The sequence below is a fragment of the Acartia tonsa genome, chromosome 10 (assembly GCF_053477335.1).
Source record: "Acartia tonsa isolate MP-2025a chromosome 10, ASM5347733v1, whole genome shotgun sequence".
In the NCBI taxonomy this organism is placed as follows: Eukaryota; Metazoa; Arthropoda; class Copepoda; order Calanoida; family Acartiidae; genus Acartia; species Acartia tonsa.
Genome location: NC_137269.1, coordinates 23,794,549 through 23,820,132, shown reverse-complemented (window position 1 = coordinate 23,820,132; position 25,584 = coordinate 23,794,549). Strand labels below are relative to the sequence as shown.

Here is a 25,584-nt window from a genome sequence, read left to right as displayed (position 1 = left end):
TAGTATGCATTTTAAACAAAATAGTATGAAATAGCAGGCATTTAAAACACTATAGGGCCTTAAAATGTTGGTTAGCTATCAGTAATTTGAAATGTCCGTCTGTCCGTATGTCTTAGTTTGGGGGAAACGTGATTTTCTCGGCTCCTATATAAGATAAAAGGCTGAAATTTTTAGACAACATTCCCATTATTAAGGAGCACAATTAACTATACAACATCAATGGTGGTAGGACCGCTTTTTAGCAGGTTTTAGGCTATTTTTGTATTTTTCACATTTTTCTCCATATCTTTGGTGTTTATGGTCCGATTTCCAAACAATTTTCAGTTATAGTATCAAAATTAAATTTCCTGTCGTTTCAAGAAAACAACTATGACGGTCAGACTGCCTTTAAGCAGGTTTTAGGCTATTTTTGTATTTTTCACATTTTTCTCCATATCTTTGGTGTTTATGGCCCGATTTCCGAAGTTTTTCAGTTATATATATCAAAATTAAATTTCCTGTCGTTTCAAGAAAACATCAATAGCGGTCAGACTGCCTTTTTGAAGGTTTTTGGCTATTTTTATATTTTTCCTCCTATCTTTGGTGTTTATGGTCCGCTTTTAAAAATTTTTGTAGTTAAATATATCAAAATTAAATTTCCCGTTGGTTTAAGCATCCAGTGTGTAATTTACTTTGACCGTCAGTCTGTTAGTCATAGTACTGAAATATAAATATTAAGAAATTAAAAACAAATGTTGAAAAGGTTTCGTGATTTTTTCCTAATATACATGCTTTAAACAACTAATATCTAAATTCTTATTTATTTGTTTGTGCTTCACTACTTATGGATGTTGTCATCCTTGTTGTTCATATATAGGACAATCCGGTCCAAAAGTATGTAGCGCAGCGATAACACTAAATACTGAAATAAAACTGATATACTAGATATGGCATATTTATTTAAAGTAGATCGACACATTCCAATAGTATACAATTGATTCTAAATTCTTAAAACCAGCCTATCTATGATTAGAAAGTACGTAGCATTTTTAACATTTTTCATATAGACAGTAGCTGCGCTATTTCAAGTTGTGTATGTTCAATTTATACTTTTTACGTCAATATATTGTCGCGACAGGTTATGTTCAGTATATTGTTTACCTTTACTACAGCTGGGAGTTTTCTTAAGTGCTGCTTTTCTATAAATAGGTTCTCATGTATGTCCGTCCGTACGTAACGGATAGCTCTTGACGATAATTTAGGTATGTTAAAGTTGTCCTATTGTTTTCAAACTGCATTATATGATGTCCGAAACCGTTAGATACTTTATAATTATTGTCAGTATGATTTAATTATGATTCAAAGGAAGATTAGCCACAATTTTATGAACAATTATTTTTAGTTTAATTTTTATCCTATAATATAAGTAGTAGGTAAGTTTGTTTTTCTAAAGCCAAAAGTATGTTGGTCCTAATCGGTTATACTTTTCAGCTAAGCTCATAAAAAACTTGGTTGGTTTTAAGCTATTTTCCTGAGGCGAGGGGCGAAGCAACAAGTGTTATGTAATTGATAACTCAACCCTATCATCTAATTGCAAAGGGGGGGGGGGGGGAGAAATGTGGTGACTCGTCACACGTGACACGACATACCAGCAATTTTATTTTGGGTGCTACTCCCTTAGTTTTAGAGATAATTGGGTGAAATATTTTTGGTTGTGTCACTAATTACCCCAAGTTTTGGTATCTTTCAAAAAAGAAATCTTTACATTGAATGTAGAAATGCCAATAACTTTCAATAAAGGTACAACAATCTGAACTGAAAGACTACTTTCTTCTGGAAACATTTCTAAAAAAAATAAAGAAGCGATTTTGCCGTATTTTCACAGTAGCATTTGATGGGTTATTTTAGGTTAGGTAAGTGTTAATGATTGCCCCGCAGGGTTAGAGCCCCCCGCAGGGACTAGAAATAGGAGAAAAGATACTGTGAAAATGCGATGAAACCTGCTACTTGGCTTTCTTTTCATGATCAAAAAAATCAGTTTGTTTTAGTTACCTAAAAATTGAAGATTTATCTGAAATCCAAAGAAATAGTGGAAATAGTATGCAATTTTGGACAATAGTGGAAATAGCATATTTTTTTTGGAATAGTTTGCATAGTATGCAAAAATAGTGGAAATAGTGGATATAGTGGAAATAGTATGTTTGTGGCCAGCCTGCTTACTCTAAAATAAGGTGAAAAGGATGAGAGTACACATCTGTGAACAGGAAACTCTTCATCATCAACACGAATGTTTACGTCAGTGAATGTATTTTCTTTCCTGAAAAAAAATATTGGTTACCAAATATGTCAATGAAGCAGATAGATAGATGAATGTAACTTTGACCAGCTGTTAAAGCTGAATTAAACCACAAAAAAATCTTGGTATATTCCTTTCCTGAGAACAAATGTCAGGCAAATAGATAGATAAATGGGCCCTTGACCTGCTATTACAACTGAATTCATCCAAAAAATATAATTCTCACTTAACGTTTTTGAATGGAAGCTTTACTTAGTATTTATTAGTATTTCGAAATAAAATTGTTTTATTTTAAGACAAATAAGAAAAGTACACAAATAAGCAGATATTAAGTTTTTTATGCTGACAGAAAAAAAACGGTATTTAGGGGTAAAAAGTAGGGTTGGCAATCCGAATCCAGGATCCGCCCAATTTATGATCAATTTTGGAATTCGAATCCGGAATTCGTTTTTTAATATCGGATTCGGATTCTTAATTCAAAAATAAGAATCCGGAATCCGCTTGGACGGATTCTTGTAAGAATCCGAATCCGGTCCAAAAATTTGACAGATTGCCATCCCTAATAAAAACACTGAAAAATGTTTCCTAAGGGTATAACCGAGATATTTTGTGTTATTTATAAAAGCATAGGAGAAATTGTGGCATGTTAGCGGTCACTGAGCCTTACGCTTGTATACCTGTGTTTATTGAGTCCTTCCAGTAAATGATTGGCATGTGTATCTCCTTTAAACTCAAGTATTTCAATGCTATTATCTTCCTGACATTTTATAACAAAATATTCTAATCTAATGGATACAATACGATGCTAGACATAATTTTTCCGTATGGTTGAGAACCGGTTTCTAATCCAACGTGTATTAATCGGTTTCGAAGCGATACGGTAAATTTTTTTTCAAAATCACTTCGAAACCGATAAATATCCTCTGTATTAGAACCAATTTCATATTTATTTATTGAATATCCGCGGAAAGCTGTCTATAATACGATGCAATAAAAAGCTATTCTCGATTTAAAGTGAACAAAGAGAAAAAAAAATTCTCAGTGACAGAAGTTTCAGACACGATTTGTACGCACTATTTTAGTTATATTAATTTTTCTTGATTATAATATTATAAATTTCCTGTGAGCCCTCCTCCGATGATTCAGCTCCACCTTGTTGTCCTCCTTCTATAGTCAAAATAGATATTATATTAAATATGTATTAAAGACATTTCTCGTATTCAATCGAATCCGATGGATAGGAACCTGTTCTCATCCATACGAAAAAAACTATGTCTAGCATTGTATTATATCCAGCTTTCTACGAATATAAAAATGTACAATCATAAGATTAAAACCAGTTTTTGTAGCCCGAGCCTTCGGCACCTCGGGCTACAAAAACTTGTTTTAATCTTATAATTTTACATTCTATATCCGCGGAAAGCTTTTTATAATACGATGCGAGCAATAACTATTAAAGTAGGTATTCAGATGAAATAGATAGAAGGATATTGGCGGAATTAATGCTTTTTTTAGGTTAGATAACAGAGCCGTGTAGGGATAGGACCCCGGTAAAACATGCCATAATTATTAAGGGAAAATAGTTGAAGCAGGCAGGGAGGGGACATTGGACTGTTTATTAGTCACCAAAGTTTTATTATAACGTTTTTTTATTTGTTCGTCGGCTTAACAACTTTGGGTTTTTTGAGTATCATCGTTGGGGTTATGCAATGTACTTAACATTGTACATCAATTTATCGACCATTGTCTTATCCCTTTAGATCCCTGAGTTAAGTAAATTAAATTTCATATAGGTGCTGTTCCTTATTTTTTTCTTCTATATGTATTTAATATTTCCATTCCTTGAATTTGAGCTTGAGGTCCACCTACATTGGCAGCACCTCCCCCAGGGGCATGGCGACCCACCCCGTCGCCTTGGTGATGGGAATTTCCTATCCATGGTGCTCCATTCCTCTACAAGAACAAGAAAATTTAAATTTATCTCAGAATATTATCTTTTAAGAAACTTTAATTTAAACTAGAGGCTTCTAGGGGCACTTGAGGAGAAGGGAGTCAAAATTGATAACCCAATTTCTTATTTTAGATTTTAAAAGAAAAAGTAAAAAAAAAATTTGGGGGGTAAAATTTTTTTGGGGGGGCGGTGTTCCCCCTCTGTCATTTTTAATTTTAGTTAAAAAAATTAATTTTTAATTTTTGGGAGGTATTTTTAATTTTTTGGGGGGGTTGGGGGTGTCCAACCCCCCAAGAAAATAGTTATAAACCTTCCCGGGACCTATGAGAAGCTACCGTGTTAAGGAGAACCCGATCGGTTCAGCAGTTAGCGAGATCCTTCGGTACAAACAGACACAAACACACAGACAAACAGACATCCTTCTGTTACTTTAGTATAAAGGATACATAAATATGAAACCACAAACTACCTAGGATCCTTTTATAAAAGTGGTCTTTCTGTTTCTTATCTGTACTAAAAGATCTTGCTGATCGTTGGACAGATTTGACATAATTATAGACAATCTATTGTTTACCTGGGGTCTTGGCATCCTTGGAACTGCTCCATCCAGGTAATTTCTTGGGTTATCCATCTCTGATTTTGTGGGTTTTTTAATCTGAACAAATACATATGATAATTTATTTCAGGCTAAGTCACATTGAAAAAATAATTGTCTTAAATCCTGTTTACCTGCCTACCTATTTAATAAAAACATAAAATACACGAAAATACAAAATTTGAAACAGCTGTAATATTATAGATAAGAATATATTATATAACAACGCAATTTGTACAAAAGTGAAATCTTTCAATAGCATCCGGTCCTACCTAAGTAGGGGTTTCATTCACCTTACCTAATCGAAATTCTTTTACTCATGGGCATATTTAACAAGATTTCATCAAAGGCCTACTGTAATATTGACCAATGAATTACCTGTCTATAAATCAATCTTTTTTGCTATCACAATTATCTTGACAAATCTGAAGGGTTTGGGATCTTTTTGTGGCGTTTAAAATTTTTTCGCTTAATAATAGGTAAAAAGGTTCGCATCAGATTTTACCAATAACAAAATTAATTTGAAAAATCAAAAACTTATGCGTGATTTCCTGCTGTCGTTTGGGGGCAACACATAGTAAAATGGACGACCTTTTAATCTGCCCCCCAAATATCATTTAAGATTTATTTTGCTTGTTGGCTTTACCTTATTCCTTGGTTTGAATACTAATTCACTAAAAATAGGGACATAAAGTGGGCGGGTATTATCAAAAGGGATAGTTGCATGAAGTACATTTAAATAGTTTAATTGCAAGCAAAAGTTACAAGAATACCATGTAACATATATAATTTTGTATTATCATAAATAGATATCAATTAGGCACCACCAAAATAGTCATCATGCTGGTTTTATGAAAACAGTACAGCCATTTAAGTTGCATATATCCAAAAAAAACATGATTTTTAAGTCTTGATATTTTTAAAACTACCTGGTAGAAAATTTAAATTCTTTCAAATATCTGTCATATAGATGTAGTTTGAACTATTAAACAGAAAAAAAATGCAGTTCACTAAATTCAAATTTAAATGCACTTCGTGCAACTACCCCTTTAAAAATAAAAAGTTAGAAAAATATCATAAAAAGATCTTTCCTTTGGCTTCAGTTTATTTCTGTAAATTTTATGTTTAGGAAATCTAGAGCAAATTGTCTGTTTTGATAAAATTTTGTCTAACTTCTTTGAAAAAGTGCGTTTAAACTTTTAGATCTTATTTCTTTCCCCCGACAACACCCTCCTTCCCACAAACTACAAATCCACAATCTCCAGACTCCACACCTCAGCTGTCACCCAAGCCATAAGTTCTTACCTCCCTAATCCTGTCCTTAATCAAGCTCCCCCTGACATCAACCCCTCCGAAATCCAACTTCCCAGGCACTACAGAACCATCCTCTCCCAATTAAGATCCAACTATTGTCCTAAACTCCAAAGCTACCTCCATTCCATCAACGCTTCTCTTACCCCCAACTGACCATCCTGTCCTGCTAATCCTACCCCAGAAACAGTCCAACACCTCTTTTTATGCCCAAATAATCCTACAAATCTTACTCCTATGGACCTTTGGCAAAATCCCACCCATGTAGCTGCCTTCCTCTCCTCTCATCCAAGTTTCACCAGCCTTCCTCCCCTCCAACGCCACCTCCAGAGCCCCCACCATAAGCCCACGCCCCCCCCCCCTCATCCTACTGATGACAACCCGGACCGGAAACGGACTACGAACAGCCAAGACAACAACATCTTATTTCAATAATGAACTTTTGGTGAAACCTTTACAAGCTGATTTTTATGAGTTAACTGGTTAAAGATGCGATTTAAAATTTTGTGAAAAATGAAATAAGTTTGAAAAAACTAATTAGATTATTCTAATTATCTAATTACAATTTTTACACCAAATCCACGAAATTTTTCTCTTTATGACAAATATTTTTATGAATAGTTGATGAAATAAAAATAACGCTTGCACAGAAATTGGCGGAGAATGGAACTCAAAAGGTGAAAAACTTCCCAGAGAGAGAGGGGACAATGGGCTGTTACACAAATCCCCAAAGTTTTATAATAACGTTTTCTTATTCGTTGGCTTAACAAGTTTGGGGACTTTCAATTAATTTGATTGGTTTGTTTATTAAATTGAGTGTCCAAACTTTTCAACCAAAAAATGTAATCCACAGAAGGGGTAATTTTTTGTATGAAAATCAATTTATCGGCCATTGTCTTATCCCTTTAGATCTCTGAAAAATTCCCTTTTTCAATGTAATCCACAGAAGGGGTAATTTTTTGGATGAAAATCAATTTATCGGCCATTGTCTTATCCCTTTAGATCTCTGGAAAATTCCCTTTTTCAATTACTTAAAGTTTACCCCCATAATGACCTACGGATAAGTTTAAAGCATTCCTTCTGTCATTTTTTTTCTGAAATATTAATGTAAATTTAGATTGAAATATTAAGGATTAAATATGAGTTAAAGTTGATAAATATGAGTTTAAATATTACACAAAAGAGAAATTTTATTTTTAAAAATCGATCTAAATTGAACAATAATGCCAATAAATTACAAATAAATATTTTGATAAATTTTTTTCAAGATCTTTTTTTGAGATTAAATACACAAATACAATCACAATCAATATAATACTAAACACATTTTATTTTTGCAATGATCAAAAAATACAAATCGAAGCAAATAATATAGAACATTGAGATAAATATGAGAGGAAAATTTTGAGAATTAAGATCTTTTTATTTTGTTTTGACAGCAATAGAAATCCCAACACAAATTATTAAGAATTTATAATGCCATCAGCTGTTTTGTTGTCAATCAGCTGATTTGTTGTCAATCAGCTGCTTTGTGAAACACTTTGGCGCCCTTTTGTTTAATCATCAGCAAGAACAGCTGATGAGGTCATCATGTTAATGCCACAAGTTCCATCGCCTCTGTACAGCCTGTATAAAAAATGTTAGAAATGACATACAATCTAAGGTTGGTAAGAACAAGGAATTTTTTTTATATGAACTAAAATTCATTTGATCTTATGGATTCTTAGAATTTAATGCAACGGCGAAATAACCCTAACTAGTCGCCATGTAAGTTTTTAGAATCGAATCAACTTTATAATTCACTTTGCCCGTCAGTCAGTGTATCTATGGGAAAATTGAGATTTTCTCGGTTGCTATCAAAGGTAGACTACTGATTTTTTTTCTATAAAGATACCCTATACAAGAAGCAACCAGCATAAAAGGGGGGGGGGGGGGGTGCGTAATGACATATATTCTTAAACCGTGAGCAAAATGGTCTAAATATTGAGCTAGACCCTTCAAAATTGGTATATAAGCCTAGTCCTATAGGTATTACATCTAAATGGCAAAAAAATCCAAAATTTTTTATTTTTAGGTTAGGTTAGGTAAGAAAAACCCTGCGGAAATGGGGTTTTTAGGCTTTTTTAGTCTATTTTGATGTGGAAACTTACCTTAAATTGTTTTTTTCTTAGGGTTTTAACTTAAATACACTGTGTCTATTCATAAGGACATTATTTAAGATGATTCAGCAAGTCTAGGACCGACCCGAGGGGGCTAGGTGGGTGGCCCGTAGGGGTTAAGTGCATTTTCCCCAATACATATGTTGTGATACTTAAAATTTTATGTTTTTTAGGTCAAGGAACTCAAATTCAGAGCTAAAATAAGCATTAGACTAATCTGAAGCTAACCCCAGCGGGCTAGGTGGGTTGCCCACAGGGCTTAAGTGCATTTTACCTAACCTAACCTAGAAACTTACATTTAATATTTTTTTTTTAGGTTTTTTTTTCTCAAATATACTATCCATTCATGAAGACCTTATTTCAGATGATCCAGCAAGTCAAAGACCGATCCCAAGGGGCTAGGTGGGTGGCCCGTAGGGGTTAAGTGCATTTTCCCCAATATATATGTTGTGATACTTCAAATGATATGTTTTTTGGGTCAAGGAACTCAAATTCAGACCTAAAATAAGCATTAGACTAATCTGGAGCTAACCCCAGCGGGCTAGGTGGGTTGCCCACAGGGCTTAAGTGCATTTTACCTAACCTAACCTAGAAACTTACATTTAACATTTTTTTTTAGGTTTTTTTTTCTCAAATATACTGTCCATTCATGAGGACCTTATTTCAGATGATCCAGCAAGTCGAAGACCGACCCCAGGGGGCTAGGTGGGTGGCCCGTAGGGGTTAAGTGCATTTTCCCCAATATATATGTTATGATACTTCAAATGATATGTTTTTTAGGTCAAGGAACTCAAATTCAGAGCTAAAATAAGCATTAGACTAATCTGAAGGTAACCCCAGCGGGCTAGGTGGGTTGTCCACAGGGCTTAATTGCATTTTACCTAACCTAACCTAGAAACTTACATTTAATATTTTTTTTATAGGTTTTTTTCTCAAATAAATTGTCCATTCATGAGAATCTTTTTCAGATGATCCAACGAGTCGAAGACCAACCCCAGCGGGGGGTTAGGTGTGTGTCCCCCAGGGGTTAAATGCATTTTTTTTAAAGTGTGTGTTGTCATACATGAAATTATAGGTTTTGTAGGTCAAGAAACTCAAATTTACAGCTAATAAAAGCATCAGACTAATCTGAAGCTAGCCCCAGCGGGCTAGGTGGGTTGCCTGCAAGTCTTAAGTGTATTTTACCTAACCTAACCTTACTTGTTTTTTAAGGGTTTTTTTCTGAAATAAACTGTGTATATTTATGAGCACATTATTTAAGATGATCCAGCAATTCGGGGACTGACCCAGACGGGCTAGATTTTACTTAGATACACAGTGTTCAGTCCTAAAGCCATCATTTAAAAGATTCTTCATACAGGAGGCTGAACAAAGAAGGCTAGAAGAAAGGCCCGCAGGGGGTTAATTAAAATTTTTCAAAAGTATGTACTGCATCAAACTACCACCTAATCTGCGGTGGTTAGCCTTAGGTCAGTCTAATGCTTAAAATAGCTCTGAATTTGAGTTTCTTGACCAAAAAACCTATAATTTAATGTATGACAACACATACTATAGAAAAAATGCACTACACCACTGTGGGCCACCCACCTAGTCCGCTGGGGTCGGTCCCCAACTTGCTGGATTATCTAAAATAATGTCCTCATTAATAGACACATTTTATTCAAGGAAAAAAACAAAAAGAATAAGTAAGTTTCTAGGTTAGGTTAGGTAAAATGCACTTAAGCCCAACGGAAAATCTACCTAGACCGCGGGGGTTAGCTTCAGGTAAGTCTTATGCCAATTTTAGCTCTGAATTTGAGTTTCTTGACCTTAAAAAACCTATATTTTGATATATAACAAGATATATATTGGAAAAAATGCACTTAACCCCTGCGGGCCACCCACCTAGCCCGCTGGGGTCGGTCCCCAACTTTCTGGATCATCTTAAATAAAGTCCTCATTAATAGAAACAGTTTATTCAAGAAAAAAACCTGAAAAAAATATAAGTAAGTTTCTTGGTTAGGTGAGGTAAATACTCTTATGCCCTGCAGAAAAACAACCTAGCCCAGGGGGGGTTAGCTTCAGGTTAGTCTAATGCTAATTTTCGCCCAGAATTTGAGTTTCTTGACTTAAAAAACCTATATTTTGATATATAACAAGATATATATTGGAAAAAATGCACTTAACCCCTGCGGGCCACCCACCTAGCCCGCTGGGGTCGGTCCCCGACTTGCTGGATCATCTTAAATAAAGTCCTCATTAATAGACACATTTTATTCAAGAAAAAAACCTGTAAAAATATAAGTAAGTTTCTAGGTTAGGTTAGGTAAATACTCTTAAGCCCTGCAGAAAACCAACCTAGCCCGGGGGGGGGGGGGGGTTAGCTTCAGGTTAGTCTAATGCTAATTTTCGCTCAGAATTTGAGTTTCTTGACCTAAAAAACCTATATTTTGATATATAACAAGATATATATTGGAAAAAATGCACTTAACCCCTGCGGGCCACCAACCTAGCCCGCTGGGGCTAGCTTCAGATTAGTCTAATGCTTATTTTAGCTCTGAATTTGAGTTCCTTGACCTAAAAAACCTATAATTTGATGTATCACAACATATATATTTGGAATAAAGCACTTAACCCCTGCGGGCCACCCACCTAGCCCCTTTGGGTCGGTCCCCGACTTGCTGAATTATCTTAAATAATGTCTATATGAATAGATACAGTGTATTTAAGTTAAAACCCTAAGAAAAAACAATTTAAGGTAAGTTTCCACATCAAAATAGACCAAAAAAAAAGCCTAAAAACCCCATTTCCGCAGGGTTTTTCTGACCTAACCTAACCTAAAAATAAAAATTTTTGGATTTGTTTGCCATTTAGATGTAATACCTATAGGACTAGGCTTATATACCAATTTTGAAGGGTCTAGCTCAATATTTAGACCATTTTGCTCACGGTTTAAGAATAGATGTCATTACGCACCCCCCCCTTTATTTAATATTTTACCTGTAGTAGCCCTGTTCTCCCCAGGTTGGTCCCCAGGAGTTCTTAATAATCCAGAAGGGCATTGTCCTTAACAATCAATCAATCAAATTTACTATAATATTACAACAGCCATCAATATATACTAACTGTTAAGAGTTGAGGGAAATCGCTAGGTTATTGAAAAAGATTAGAAACACCAATTGCGTGTTTTGAAATTTTTTATCATTTTTAAAAAAAAACGTTTACTTTTTAATTTAACCCCCTCACCTTTAGTGCCCCTAGAAGTTCATAGGGCGTAGACGCTAGTTATCAAGAAATAAATTTAAAAATATCAAAGTGACTAACTTGTGAAAGAGAGGGTACTCATGAACACCAAATCCAACAATCAGAACTCCATGATCAATACCTTAAAAAAAAGCAATTTAGGTTATATGCAATTGCAAATTCATGCCAAACTTTTTCTGCGGTTTGTAAAAAAATTACTTTATTGCAGTGGATTGTTAATAAGTGGCGGATCGGTTGCAGCTGTAAACTAACAAGTTCAACAAACCGGAGACTATACACTTAAAGGATTTTTGGAGACATTTGTTTTAGAGGTCCATTTGGCCATTAAAATGACGAACAAGCATTAGAAAACTTAATACATACTTAAAACTTATATAAACTTAAAACTGTTCTTAATTGTTCTAAAAAAAACCTGGGAAATGGAAGTGTCACAACAATGACGGGAACGTTCATTTCAGCTGCGGTTTATGAAATATATTGGCTGTAGTGTTCAGTCGTTACTGGACAAGTGGCTTTGGATTAATTAAGAAAGGCAGTAGCCTAAACTGCACTGAATAATTTTGGGAAAAGCTTAAAACATGTTGAAACTTACCATCTGGGTTGCAAAGGAACTTCCATGGGTGGCTGACTCCTCCCATGTAGAACTGCATGGCATTAGCATTCAAACCTGAAAAAATCATTAATAAAATTAGGTAGGGTAGCCGGTAGGTATTGTGTTCTTATTTTATATTTTTTTTTTAAATAGAATATTAAGCTGCTTTATTAGTCATAAAAAGTTTAAATAATAAAAGTCAAAGCAACTTACCAACAGAGATGGGTCCATTCTTGAAGAGCCACTGAGCCATCTGAGTTTCATTCTGAGAGATTTCCAGGCCACCAGAAACACGGGCTACAACCTTGGTTCTTAACAAACAAAAAAACAAATAGTGATGAACGTTCTAACTTTCTTTCTTCATTTTTTTGGATAGGGCATTTTTTATGGGCGATTTTTATTGCGAGGTTGGTGATATTCTCTTCCAAAATAGTTATAAACCTTCCCAGGATCTATAAGAAACTACACTGTAAAGGAGATCCATATAGGTTCAGCGGTTATCGAGATTCCTCGGTACAAACAGAAAGACACACCCACAGATTCTGTTACTTTTATATAAGGATTTACGGTAACAATAACGCCATCTTGTAGTAAAAATCTGAATTAACCTGTTAAATTGGCACTTTTCATCCTCTCCATCATAACCGTAGTCAGCCTCGGATTCAAGACCTCCGATCTCAAGCAGAGTCTTGTAGGCATTCTCAGGCAGACCTCCGTTGCAACCATCATCCCTGGTAAGTTAACAAGGACAACATTGTACAAAAAATAAAGATAATTGTCATAAATTTAGATAGTAAACAGCTAAAATTATTTATATTCTAGATGATACACAAAATTATCCTTTTGTAGATTAAACTATTAGTTGAAAAGTTTTAACACTCAACTTAATGAACCAACTGATAAAAATTCAGTAAAGGAACCCAAAGTTGTAAAACCAACGAATAAGAAAACGTTATTATAAAACTTTTAGGCCAATTGTCCCCTCACTCTCTCTGTTTATTAGTTGCCAGTTCGTTCCTCCAGTAGGTGGGGAGGGATGGGGTAAAGAGGGTGGATGTGGGGTACCGTTAGTTTAGCCACCTGCTGGAAGTATCACTTTATTAGAGTACATGGAAATCTGGTGCAACATCCAAGTAACTATATTTCAGTTTCTAGCAGTCTAAAGCTATAAAAATAAAAAATAGCTGATAAACAGAAACGTTCTTTTGGAGACTTCCGTTTTCGAGGTCTTTAATAGAAAAGGCCTAATAATCATACTCACAAAGTTGTTCATACTATGCATAATAGAATTAAAATATTTACCTCTTATCACAATCAACCAATTCTTGTTCACTCAGACTAACAAGCTTCTTATTCCTGAGGAAATATAATTTGTTTGAATTTTTTTAAAATAAAAATTCTAAAGTTTTAAATCAAAATTGTTTTCTTTGGTTAATCATTTATTTGTACCAATTTAAACAATGCAAGACACATTCTTAAAAATCAAAAATAATTATCAATTCAAGCATTGTATCCTGTTTAGCAAAGAAAAAACTTTGGATACTTTATTATCAGTATGACCCCGGAAAGCAACAGAGTAAAAGGTGACTGATAGCAGGGTCAGGTATTGAAAAATTCGGGTATAAAAAATTCTTACTTGATAGCATATTGTCCTTCAACATTTCCGGATACAGAGAAAGCCCAGCAGGATCCACACATACCCTGCATGAATAAAATAATTTAATTTAAAACAACTAGATGTAGCTTCATTTGGTCAAATTCTTGTATAAAAAATTGTCATTGACTATTCACCTAAGAGTTTGTTTGTCCAGAAGGAGATTTTTTTATCCGACTTTTTTTGAAATTCAGTTAGTGCAGATGCAATTATTATCTCAAAAAATTTGCCAATTCTCAAAAAAAACCTAAAAATGGTAGTTTTTCAGTCATATCTCAGGCTAGGATGAAATATTTTAAACTTTATTCAAAGTGTTTTTCTTAGGGCATAATAAATGCAACTGCACCTGTACTTAAATTTTAAAAAAAATCGGATAAAAAGTCCTCTACTGTCCACCAGTCTACCTGCCAATTTTTCAATATTTACCTGATTTTTGACAGGCGTGACAGCATTATGATCCCTCCAGTCAAAAGCAGTTGGAATATCAACATCGGGGATGTCAGCAGCAGGCCAATGAATGTCAGGGTCATCCTGCAAAAATTAATTGATTTAAAAAAGGCATGGTAGCTACAGACTAGACACAATTTATCCTATTCTATAAAGTAGTAAGCATTTCTTTGTCTGTAGCAAAGGATCTGCCAAACCGATGGACCGGTATGGTCCTCCTTTACAGTGAAGCTTCTTAAAGGCAACCAGGTTTAAGGCTATTTATTTTTATAAAAAAAAGTATGGGTATGGTCTTAGGCAATATTTCTGCACTTCTATATCCCATCAAATATGGAGCCCCTAGATGCTAGATTCGCCGCCGCTAGTATCAAATAAAAAAAAAGATGAAAATAATAATTTTAAAGTCTTATTCAATTGTTGGGTAATCAATGTATGGAATGTTTTAATTATTTTTTTTAAAAGTACTTTTAAGTTTTAAGTATATAAAATATTTGTTGGAGTGTTTACTTTTTAGGCTTTTCAAGTGACATTTAAGAATTTAGAGTATAAAGTACTGACATTCCCTAGCTAAAGAGTAGCTTTGCTTCTAAAACTTACCTTCTTCAAGTTCATGCCAAGATAGTTAGTCTTGAACTCATGTTCAGTAAGATCAGCCAAATGAGTAGCTCCATAAACACCTAAACAATTCAAATTTTGTTTACAAAAAGTTTGCTACTTTTGATTTGTGCTTTTTGAATAAGTATCTTTGAAAGAGAATCTATTTATAAACAGGTTTTCTTCTGCACTTTTTAATCCCAATATACTTGATTCGGAGTACAACCAAATTAGAAAAGTTGTTTTAATCAAAAAATTTCATTATCTCATTTTACATTTTGTTCACCGGAAAATGATAAAAAGTTAATTTTGCTTATCTCATCGTATTATAGACAGCCTTCCGCAGATATTAAAATGTAAAATTGTAAGAGCAAACCAGGTTTGTTAGCCCCGAGGTAACAAAACATTTATCAATTTTATGAATTTTTTTTTAAACATCCGTGGAAAATTGTCTGTAATACGATGCTGTACAATATTTTTTTTATTATGGCTGAGGACCGGTTTTAATCCAGAGGATATTATTTGGTATGAAAGTCATACTGGAAATATAATTATGTTACCTGTTCCAAGTTCAGTCTCCTGGAGGAACTGAACCTTCTTCATGTTCTCCTTGAAGATTGTGAATCTAAATATTTAAGTTAATCAATAAAATTTTATTGGTTATGTTTACTTTCCATTACGTCGAAATAAGAATCATTATGCAAACTAGTAAGTAGTGCCCAAACATTTCCACATTTTGTTCATCCTAATTGGGGGGTAAACATCAACTTTACCTCCATTGTCATTTACTAAGTATATTTGCGATTACTTTTATTTAATGAAATCTTCCAATTTTTAACATGTACAAAACGGCCTGCTTAATTGCTTCAAGATCCATGTCAGATCTATATAGGAAATAAATGTCTATAAACGAGCTCAAGTTTTCCAAGGAATATTTGATTAAAACTCATAGTGCTCCAATAATCCATAATAAACTCTCATTGCCCAGAACGATAAGACCCATTATTTTACTTTATTAAAAATAAATTCATTTTTTTCATTTCATGTTGCTATTTACCTTATATTGATGTATTTAATTTCTAATCATAAAAAAGAAAATTTAAATTTATAATATGATAAATTTAAGAAAACTATGTTTTAAAAGAATTCGATTGTGGCGACATTTTGTGTGTTCAAATATTAAACTAAAATTGTAATCATCATCATTAACCCTTTGGTGATGGTAATGTAAAGAAAAAATATAATTTAAAAAAATCTTTTTAAAATCATTTAAATTATTAAATATTTACTTTCTTTTAGATAGTAATGCCGAGTGAGGAAAATAGATTTATTGAGAAAAATAGATATGCATATAGAAAACTAGCCAATAGGGAGATAATTATATCGAGCCAACTCTAGTATTCTATATAAACCCTGATCATTAGTGTCCTAGGTACCTTTTCTGTTGTTCTACTTTGTTTTTGTATTTCTTTCCATGCAGTGTCATGAAGGATCTGAAGCTTCTTTCACTTTGCATGTCTTTCAGCTTCCTCAAGCTTTCCTAAATTTTGAATAAAATGTTCATATTTTTCTTTAGTTGTAAATTTTTAAGTTCAGAGTTTCAATAGGTATTTTTTAATAATTAAAGACAACATTGATACTTACTTCCATAGGGGGCAGTTTTCTGAGCATAAACTCATCATTGGCATCAACAGAAGCACTATCCTTGGTAGCATCAAACCTTGGGCCATGGGGCTTCCCACCTCCAACAATCGCATGACCATTCTTAGCACCACCTTAACATTTTATATTTACTATTTATTTCCGTACCTAACTAAAATTCAGTATTTTAGTTACTAGTGATTATAATTTATGTTATTAATATATACCTAGGTAATAAAAAAAATCTTAACTTCAAGATGAATACGAGTTTATACCTGAAAAAATATTGTGGAAAATAAAGTCATGATCATCACCACCGAGCAGCTTTTTGCCGTGAGAAACAGAATCATGATCATCTTTTCCAATCAGATTGTTTTCATGTGCAACTTTATCATGATCATCTCCACCAAGAATAGGTCTGCCATGAGTGACTGAATCATGATCATCCTTGCCAATCAGATTATTTTCATGTGCAACTTTATCATGATCATCTCCGCCAAGAATAGGTCTGCCTTGAGTGACTGAATCATGATCATCCTTGCCAATCAGATTATTTTCATGTGCAACTTTATCATGATCATCTCCGCCAAAAAGAGGTCTGCCATGAGTAACAGAATCATGATCATCCTTGCCAATCAGATTATTTTCATGTGTAACTTTATCGTGATCATCTCCACCAAGAATAGGTCTGCCATGAGGAACAGAATCATGGTTGTCACCACCAATAATCTGGTATCCCTTCTTGTAGTGAGGCAGATGCTGTTCATTGCCAAGAAGACTAAATTCTACCTTTTCTTCAATTTGTTTGGCATTCTTGTACAACAACTAAAACAAAACAAAAATCAATGATTTGAAAAAATAAAAATAATAACATGGAAAAGTTCCTAAGGCATTTAAAAAGTTAGAGCACTTAAAGTAATAACAACTCAAATGTTTTAGGAGAATATTAAAAGATAACATTTTTATCAGTTTTTGATTAGCAAACAAAAATGTGTTATAAATAGTTTAAAATTTTTTAAAGATTAAAAAAAGGATTATTAACATACCTATAATATTTAGTTTTTATATACCTAGCAAAAGACACAATTAAAAGATTCAAATTTTTGTGAAAAATATAAAATACCCTATGTATGTAGTTAATAGTTATTGTCACTGAACAGAAAAGATACTGGAATCTTTATGTAGTGAGACTTTACAAAATATTCTAACCTTAAATCTTTTTAATACATTTGAGATAATATCTTCAGTTCTTGACTTTTGCAGTTGAACTCTTGGCAGATTCTTCTTAGGCTTTTCTTCAGAAGAATTTTCAGTAGACTCCTCCTTAGAAGCAGATGTGGTAGAATTCTCCTCAGATGAACTTGCTTTCTTTACATTCTCAGAGGAATTTTCATTTGACTAAAATTCATATAACCCATTGATAAAATCAGGTTTAAACCAGAGTAAAACTTCTATCAATATTTAATGTAAAGTTTCACCTTCATTCTTACCTAATTACAACTTGTGAGAGGGACAATTTCCCATAGGAAAATAGCCTAAAACAATCGCATGGCAATAGATATAACTCGTTAAAAGTAGAGCTTAGTAACTTCAGCAATTATTGAGATATTTTTCTTCAGATAGACAACCATTGTTCTACTTTGTACAATAGATAAAATTCATTGCCATTATTTAATAGCTTCACATTAAGTAACAACTAAAAAAATATACGTTTTACTTGGAAAAATTGTAGGTAATACCAAGAAATGGAGGGGACATTGGGCTGTTTATTACACTAGTCCCTAATGTTTATTATTCGTTTGCTTACAACGCACGTTGGAGACTAATTGAATTTTGATTGGTTGGTTCATTAATTTTAGTGTCCAAACGTTACAACCACTAATTTTAATTCACATAAGGGGTAGTTTTGTGTATCATCATTGGGAATGTACAATGTACATCGATTTATTGGCCATTGTCTTATCCCTTTAGATCCCTGGAAATACCTGAGACTCTTCTGAATCATCATAATAATCTCCATAGTCAGCACAGGGTTGGAATTTACTTTCTTTCTTATCTTCCTCCTTGTCAACTACTGGTACAGGCTCCTTATAACCAGAAAATATTTATTAGATTTAAAGCAAATTTAAAAAAGGATGATATAAACTAGAAGAAGTAAAAATTCACATCAATAGGTAACAAATCTACTGGTACAGGCTCATTAGGCACAGAAAATTTAATTTAAAGATCTAAAGCAACGAAAGTTTAGACAAGGATGATAAAAACCAAAAGTAACATTACACATTTCACACCACTAAAAAACAATTTTTATGTTAAGAAATTATTTAAATAGACAAACAAATTGAGTTTTATAACTGATGCTCATTATTTTATCAGAGATTTTTTACAAGAAAAAAATCAGGTACTATCTTATATAGTTAAACACATTACTGCAGATAGGTTTAAAATAAGACAATTGCATGGTCTAAATAACCTTTTCAAGAATGTCTAGTTTTCTATCTCCTATGACATTCAACAAAATTCTAATTCCTCCATAATCATGGCATTGCGGTCTGACAAACAAACAGATTTATAGAGTATCTTCGCTACTAAAACCATTTTACCTTCTTATAAATTTTGGATAAACTTTTTTACTGAATCTTAACTAATATTTCATTTATACTAAGCAAATAATTTTTCAAACTAGACAAATAATACAAAATCGTTATAGTTTTTATCAATATTCTGTACTAATAATATACAAAAAAAAATAATTTATTTTAATTAATTCTTATAAAAAAATAAATTTGTAAACCAAATTCTAACTAATTATTCTACTTAAAGATAAAAAAAGTGTGATTTAATACCTTATTAAACCTCTATTTATACATGTTAGTAAATACAATCAATTGATGTTATAGTAATGTAATAAATAATATTATATGCATTAAAAAATAAAATAAAGAAAAAAATAGTTACCTTCTGATAACCAAAGAGCTCAAGATACAATTAATACAAGCATAGGTTCAACAAAATAAATGAAAAAGAAGTCATGCTAAACATTTTATTCAAAAATCATAATCTATCATAAAACGGACAACACAAAACTTATATCATGCAAATTTAAATATATATCAATCATGCAATTTTTTTTTATTTAATTGTATAAATTTTGGTAAAATCAAAGATCAATAATTAAATCTAGAATACATAAAACTTGAAAAAGGAATGTCTTTTTTGTTCTGGAAAAAATATAAACTACGTGCATATGTTAATTTAATAAATATGATTAAATAAGCAAATGTGCAATAAGCAATAGTCTACAAAAATAGAATCATTAAAAAATATACACTGTAAAAAAACAATTGATAAAATAAAGAAAAAATTTAAGGTTTCTTTTTTTTACAGTGTCCATATAATTAAAATAAATGTACTACTATTACACTAAACACACTCAGGGAGGGACAAATAAACTCAAGTTATAAAGAGAGGGGTCACGCTTGGTTTTTTATTAAATGAATAAGTTAGGGTACAATGTTTGGCACTTTCGATATAAGTAAATGATAATAAAAAACCCATAGAATGCGATAATAACTTCAGAAAAATCGAAGAAAATAGATTTAATACTTAATTAACGTTTTTAAGTTTTTCTTCAAAAAGTTTAGATAAGATGCCTTTAAAAGTCGTCTATGATTTTGTCAGGGATAAAAATGTAACTTTAAAATAAGAATTACAACATATTTTTTTAATTAGTACAAAGTAAAATTTTGAACATTTTATTGATCAGTATATTTTTTAAAATGTGAAGTAGAAACCTGAATATTTTATCATGAAAATTGTGTTATGATTTGATTGTCTGCTAGATCACAAGAAAAAAGATACTGACAGTACTTGTTGGTTCTTTAAAAATAATTAGGTAGATTACTTTCAGAACCCCTCTTTTTGCAACGTTATTTCAATAGAACAGAGCCGTAGTCTTAGTGTACTCAATATCTAGACAGCCAACCATTGTTTTAGAATTGTTCAATTTTTTTAACTTCTGATAAAAACAGAATTAATGGTATTTTTGTAAATATTATACCTCCAAGAAATGACTATACTTCCCAATCATATGTTGTGTGATATTTAAGAGGAATTATTTTGATATAATGTCATTAAAATATTCGTTAAAAAAAGTGCTATTCTAGCTTATACTTTACATTTTAATGTGTATGATAATTCAAATAAAAGATAATGAAGATTTATATTATATTTAATTGTTATAATTATAAAGAAAAACCTGGAAACAGTAAAAAACTGACTTTATTTTATTGACGTAAGGAAAATTTTGTCAAATATTTGAATAAAAAAACACTATAAAACAAAATAAATTATTTTTAATATAGTCACAAAAAGGCTTAATGAGTTTAGGAAATATTTCATTTACTAATCATGTCATTTAAACTCTATTACACAGAATACATTGTAAAAAGATGTTCTCGTTTTAATTTCAAGTAATTTGAAATGCATTTTAATACCTTTTAATGATTTATTTTTTGAAACATCTTTTTATAAAATGTTATTGATTTTTGAAGTTATATGTTAAAATGTTTTTAAATTTTGTTAACATTTTGTTTTAAATGTAGAAAATTGGTAATTCTAAACATTCAAAAAATGATTTTATTAAATTTTCATCACTTAAATTGCATGTTTGATGAAATTTTCAACTGATAATTCAAGAAAAATCGTTTAAGTTTTTTATTATATTTTACTTTGAAATGTTAAAAAAATATAATTATTGTCAAAAATGTGGAAGTTATACTTTCCTCAAAAAAAGACCTAAAACATGCAAATTAACACGTGTAATGAGATTTTTTTCTTTCAGGTTTAATTTTAAGTAATTATTGATATTTTTTGTAAAAAGGATTTTATATAAAAAGTTTTAAAACTCGAGTTATGTAGTGGTTCTAAAAAAGGTTGCGAATTTATGCAATTTTCTTGCAAAAAAAATTTTCTAGGATTTTAAAAATAGCAAAGGGTGTTATTAGACGTACTTACAGATACAATTGCAAAGTCATTTTGGCCAAACACTAAAATAAAGTTTTGACATCTGAGGGTCCAACCGTGGGGTAGGTTTCTGGTAGAATCCGTAAAGGTGTGCGTTTTAAGGCTTAAAAATAGTAGTAGAACGATAATATTCACTAAATATGTGTATTTCTTATTGAAAAGAACTATAGACAAACATAAATTTTTATCGTACTACTACTGTTTTTAACTTATAACACATAACCTTTACGGATTTTACCAGAAACCTACCCCTCTCTTATAAAGATTTGTTAAAATTGAGTTTTTTTGATAGTAGGTATTGGAAACATTACCTAACATTTTTTATGGAGTATAGAAAGTTTTAGAGATTCCCAGTAAAGATGGATTTTTAAGAAAATCTTTGTAGTTAACAAAATTCAATGTTTACAATGTTTATTCGCGCTCCATATGAAAATGTAAAGTTTTGAATAAATGTTTCTCAGAATACAAGTCCCTCCCTTTCGAAGTACAAATCTATAGATATATTAGTTTATTTGCTCACGTTGTTGCACTTGACTTTGTCCCACTGAACCTCCCGGGTCTTGGTCCAAGGCTGGTCGAACACCACAATCTGGCACGACTTCTCCTCATCTCCACACTTAATAGATAGAGGATAATATATGGATTGTCGTGACTATAAAGTCCTCTGTGTCCACTAAATAGGTGGAATAAAATGTCGTCTTTACATATAGAAAATTCGGTCTAACACCAACATCTTGCACGTTTTCTCCACATCTCTACACTTAATAGATAGAAAATAATATGGTCTGGGTCCAAGGCTGGTCGAACACTACAATCTGGCACTAAACATATCTATAAACCAAAAGTAGAACAATGTCTGTCTGTCCCTTAAGATCTCAGTAACCACTGAACCGATCGGATTCTAATCTTCAGGGAATATACCTACTAGTCCTGTGGTGGTTTTAGACTATTTTCTTGGGGACTGTAACACCCTCAACCCCCCAAAAAACCCAAAAAGTTTCCCCCTCAATTAAAAAAAATATGTTTGAAAATACCTAGTGGGTGCACCTCCATTAATTTTTTTTTTAATACCTACCTATGTTTATTTCTTTATCTGTTTTTTTTTTAATTGCCTCTTGGGGCAAAGCCCCTGGAGGATAATGGCGAAGCCGCAAGTATATAATATTGGGTATAATATAAAAATTAATCTACCCATTCAAGTGGAGGTTTCTGATTTTCAAGCCAGTATTTCCTCTTTTTGGTGCTTTTCCTCAGTGTGCCTATTAAGCACCCTTATTTTTGAAGTCAATTGAAAATAAGGGGGTAGAGTTCGCCTAGCCCATCCGGACCTACACCTATTATAACCTAACCAAACTTGAACTACAGTAATAAACAAATTTGGGGGGGGGGGGGGTTCTGTGATCAACTAGGCACTCTAGAGGGAAACCTCCCTTTAATAATAAATAATAAATTTTTTTACCTCAGGACGCAGTACAAGGTCGAATCTATACAGAGTACCGGCAACAACCTAATAAAAAAATATTGTTTTTATGTATAGGAATGAAATATAGTCATAAAAAGAGAGATCAATTAGCATAACCTTTTTATTAAATTTAAAATGCTAGGCGTATAAAGTAACAGGCGCTAACAGAAGCACATTATTAACCAGACCATGACTTAGGTAGAATAGATAATGGGTGTCCTATATAATAGTATAAACTTAGTACAGAGTAATGATTTTCTAATACATTACTTTATATTGTTCTTGTAAAAAATTACTAAGATTAAGTTGAGTATAAGGAGAAAGTAACTACAGATATAATAAATCCTATCTTAAAAATAATTTCGAGACCGAATAAGGGAATTAGGAAGGTACCCTAAAGAATATTTACGCTTAGTTGTGAGGTTCATTAGATTGTTGTGTTATGGACCACCGTAATAGCCGACTTGATCCCAAACCAACTGAACTATATTTCATTAATCTACATATATTTGCATCTAAATTAAATTCAAATATCAACTAGTAGGTATTTATTATTTGTACTAAGAAATACCTAAATAAAACTAAATCAACATAAAGATGTCTTTACCTGTTTTGAAAAGTTTTCAGTCCTGACTTTGTTAAGGCTGCATTCATAGCTTCCAGCGACAGTGCTACCTACAATTATGAAAACAATTGTAGAGTTACTACTCTATATATAGTATATCATTGCTTTTAGTAGGGAATATAACCCTGCTATAGTGAAAAGTCAGTAATGCATAACTGTTGAAATCACCCAAGATTCTTAAGCTATAGAGAAAAGATGAATCAAAGATAAAAAATCAATTTAACTCCCAAACTTAAGAATTATTGATAGAATTCATCACAAAATTCCATGTCGTCGTTTGCATTACTATGCAATGGTCAATGATCATGAACGTACGGACAAGCCTTAGTTAAGCGTAGCTGTTCAACTGAAAATATTAACCTGTCAATTGGCTGAAAGCAAACTCCACGATTTCCTGATCCTTGGCGCTCAAATTTTCAACCTGTATGAAAACTTTATGTTATAAAGAGAGGGAGGGGCTGGTTTAAAGATCTCGTACCCTTGTGTTGAAGGGCAATCAAAAAATAAAAATTACTTCGATGCTGAAATTAGAAGATTTGTATTCCGTATTTCGTCAAATGTTTTTCTTTAGTCTCAAAAAATTTAAGTTCAACTGACATTAGTTTAAATAATTCAGATAAAAATTATCATTAAAAAGGATGACAACATTCAAAAGAAGCAAAATAAAGCCAAGTATTCACTGTATCATTATAGACAGACGGACAGACAAAGTGATTTATAGAGAAGATTTTCAATAGGAAAAAAATTCTAAGTTAAAGAGAAGTTTTGATACAAAAAAAAGCAAGAAAAAACAGTTAAGTAGATGAATAAATTACCGTTTCTGGTGCTCCCAGGCCTAGAGCACTGGCGGCTGTAGCCACCAATGCCAGGCAAAAAATAATGCGCATTTTTTTTGTCTGAAATTTTTAATATTATCACAGCTTTGTTACATTAGTTATCACAGAATTATCTTATTAAATATACAGAGTGATTAAATTACAAAATTCTTAATAGCATATCCTTGATGAAGCTTAAGCAATAGTAAAAGATGTAAAAATATAAATATTCTAGATTTATATGTTATTAAAACACCTTGTATATATAAAATGTATCATTGGCTGTTACATTTAGTCAGTCTTTAAGCTACAATTACTCATTAAAATTATAAATACAGTTTTTGTTAAAATTTGCCTAAAAATCAACTTAAATCATGCTGTATCAATTTTGTTATAAAAAGTATCTAATACATTGATAAAAAATCTTAAATAGCTAAATTATAGATCATTTACAATAAATATCTTCTTAAAAGCTAGTATTGCGAAGCTTAATCTATGTAAATAAATATCTCATTTTTGATGTCTAAATTAACACCATGTATCGAGCTGTTAGCAACTAAGGATGTTTGTAAAAAGACTAGGTAAAAAGATCCTTTTAATCTTTACATACATACATGACACATGTCTATTATAGCATTAATGTTAATGATAAAATGGCATTAATAAAACTCTAACTGAAACTTAATGCAAGAATAAGTACCAACAAAGCATGCTAAAGCTTATTTGAAGTACACCTATGGAAAATAAAGTCTAATACTTTATATGAACTTTAAGCATTCTGTAATGTTTTTAATACAATAAAAGATTTTAAAACCATTATATGATAAGAGCAAAGCAAATAATTACAGTAAAATATTGTATATTTATTTTTCTTATTTGAGCTTATTTAGATTTTAAAATGAGTAAGGGGGTGGGGGGTTTAATGCAACCATCTCGTAATCAATGTAAAGATGGCACTTAGAATTCAAATTTCGATCTGTAATTTTGCATGAGTAATCCTTGGTAGGTCTATTTTCCCTAAAATAAACAAAAAGTTGAAAAAGTAACGGCTCAGTCGTTTAGCCGTTTTTTGGCTATTTTTAGGGCAAATCTGTCATAGATTACGTAGGAATCAACTTTTTGAAACATTTTTTTGCTTTAAATCATGTGAAATAATACAAGAAAAATATTTTTAGATTTCTAGTACCAGCAACTA

The 25,584-nt window shown here is 32.1% G+C and overlaps 2 protein-coding genes across 3 annotated transcripts in view; both read right to left on the bottom strand.

Moving 5' to 3' along the window:
• LOC145329674 (kelch-like protein 12) overlaps positions 1–6,004 on the bottom strand; it is a 36,988-nt gene extending 30,984 nt beyond the window's left edge. For both annotated transcript variants that reach the window (XR_013883042.1, XM_080174026.1), the window contains exons 1-7: positions 5,915–6,004; positions 5,200–5,248; positions 4,801–4,881; positions 4,119–4,228; positions 3,399–3,444; positions 2,953–3,035; positions 2,200–2,296 (exon numbers count right to left, since the gene is read on the bottom strand). Coding sequence is in view for 1 of the 2 variants with exons in the window: in XM_080174026.1 (XP_080030152.1) it covers positions 2,200–2,296; positions 2,953–3,035; positions 3,399–3,444; positions 4,119–4,228; positions 4,801–4,857 (393 nt within the window). In the remaining variant the exon portion in view is untranslated. The remainder of the gene's footprint in view (positions 1–2,199; positions 2,297–2,952; positions 3,036–3,398; positions 3,445–4,118; positions 4,229–4,800; positions 4,882–5,199; positions 5,249–5,914) is intronic.
• Positions 6,005–7,304: 1,300 nt separating this feature from the next.
• Positions 7,305–25,316, bottom strand: LOC145329672 (uncharacterized). Its single transcript, XM_080174024.1, has 21 exons — positions 24,390–25,316; positions 23,935–23,995; positions 23,557–23,624; positions 22,947–22,994; positions 22,008–22,103; positions 18,448–18,549; positions 17,672–17,860; positions 16,738–17,287; positions 16,466–16,596; positions 16,258–16,361; positions 15,382–15,446; positions 14,825–14,904; positions 14,207–14,311; positions 13,763–13,827; positions 13,429–13,482; positions 12,735–12,857; positions 12,340–12,437; positions 12,127–12,201; positions 11,595–11,655; positions 11,271–11,336; positions 7,305–7,758 (listed from the first exon to the last, which is right to left on the bottom strand). Exons 1-21 carry the CDS (start codon positions 24,459–24,461, stop codon positions 7,689–7,691), a joined length of 2,283 nt encoding a protein of 760 aa, XP_080030150.1. The 5' UTR covers positions 24,462–25,316; the 3' UTR covers positions 7,305–7,688.
• Positions 25,317–25,584: the final 268 nt, after the last annotated feature.

Bases quoted from the DNA above. Each gene is read 5' to 3' on its own strand.
- LOC145329672 (XM_080174024.1), bottom strand. From the start codon at position 24,461: ATGCGCATTATTTTTTGCCTGGCATTGGTGGCTACAGCCGCCAGTGCT. The intron at 16,597-16,737 runs GTATAAACTCGT...TAAAATGTTAAG, and splicing joins TTTCCACAATATTTTTTCAG to GTGGTGCTAAGAATGGTCAT. The intron at 13,483-13,762 runs GTAAGAATTTTT...ATATTTCCTCAG, and splicing joins GAAGGACAATATGCTATCAA to GAATAAGAAGCTTGTTAGTC.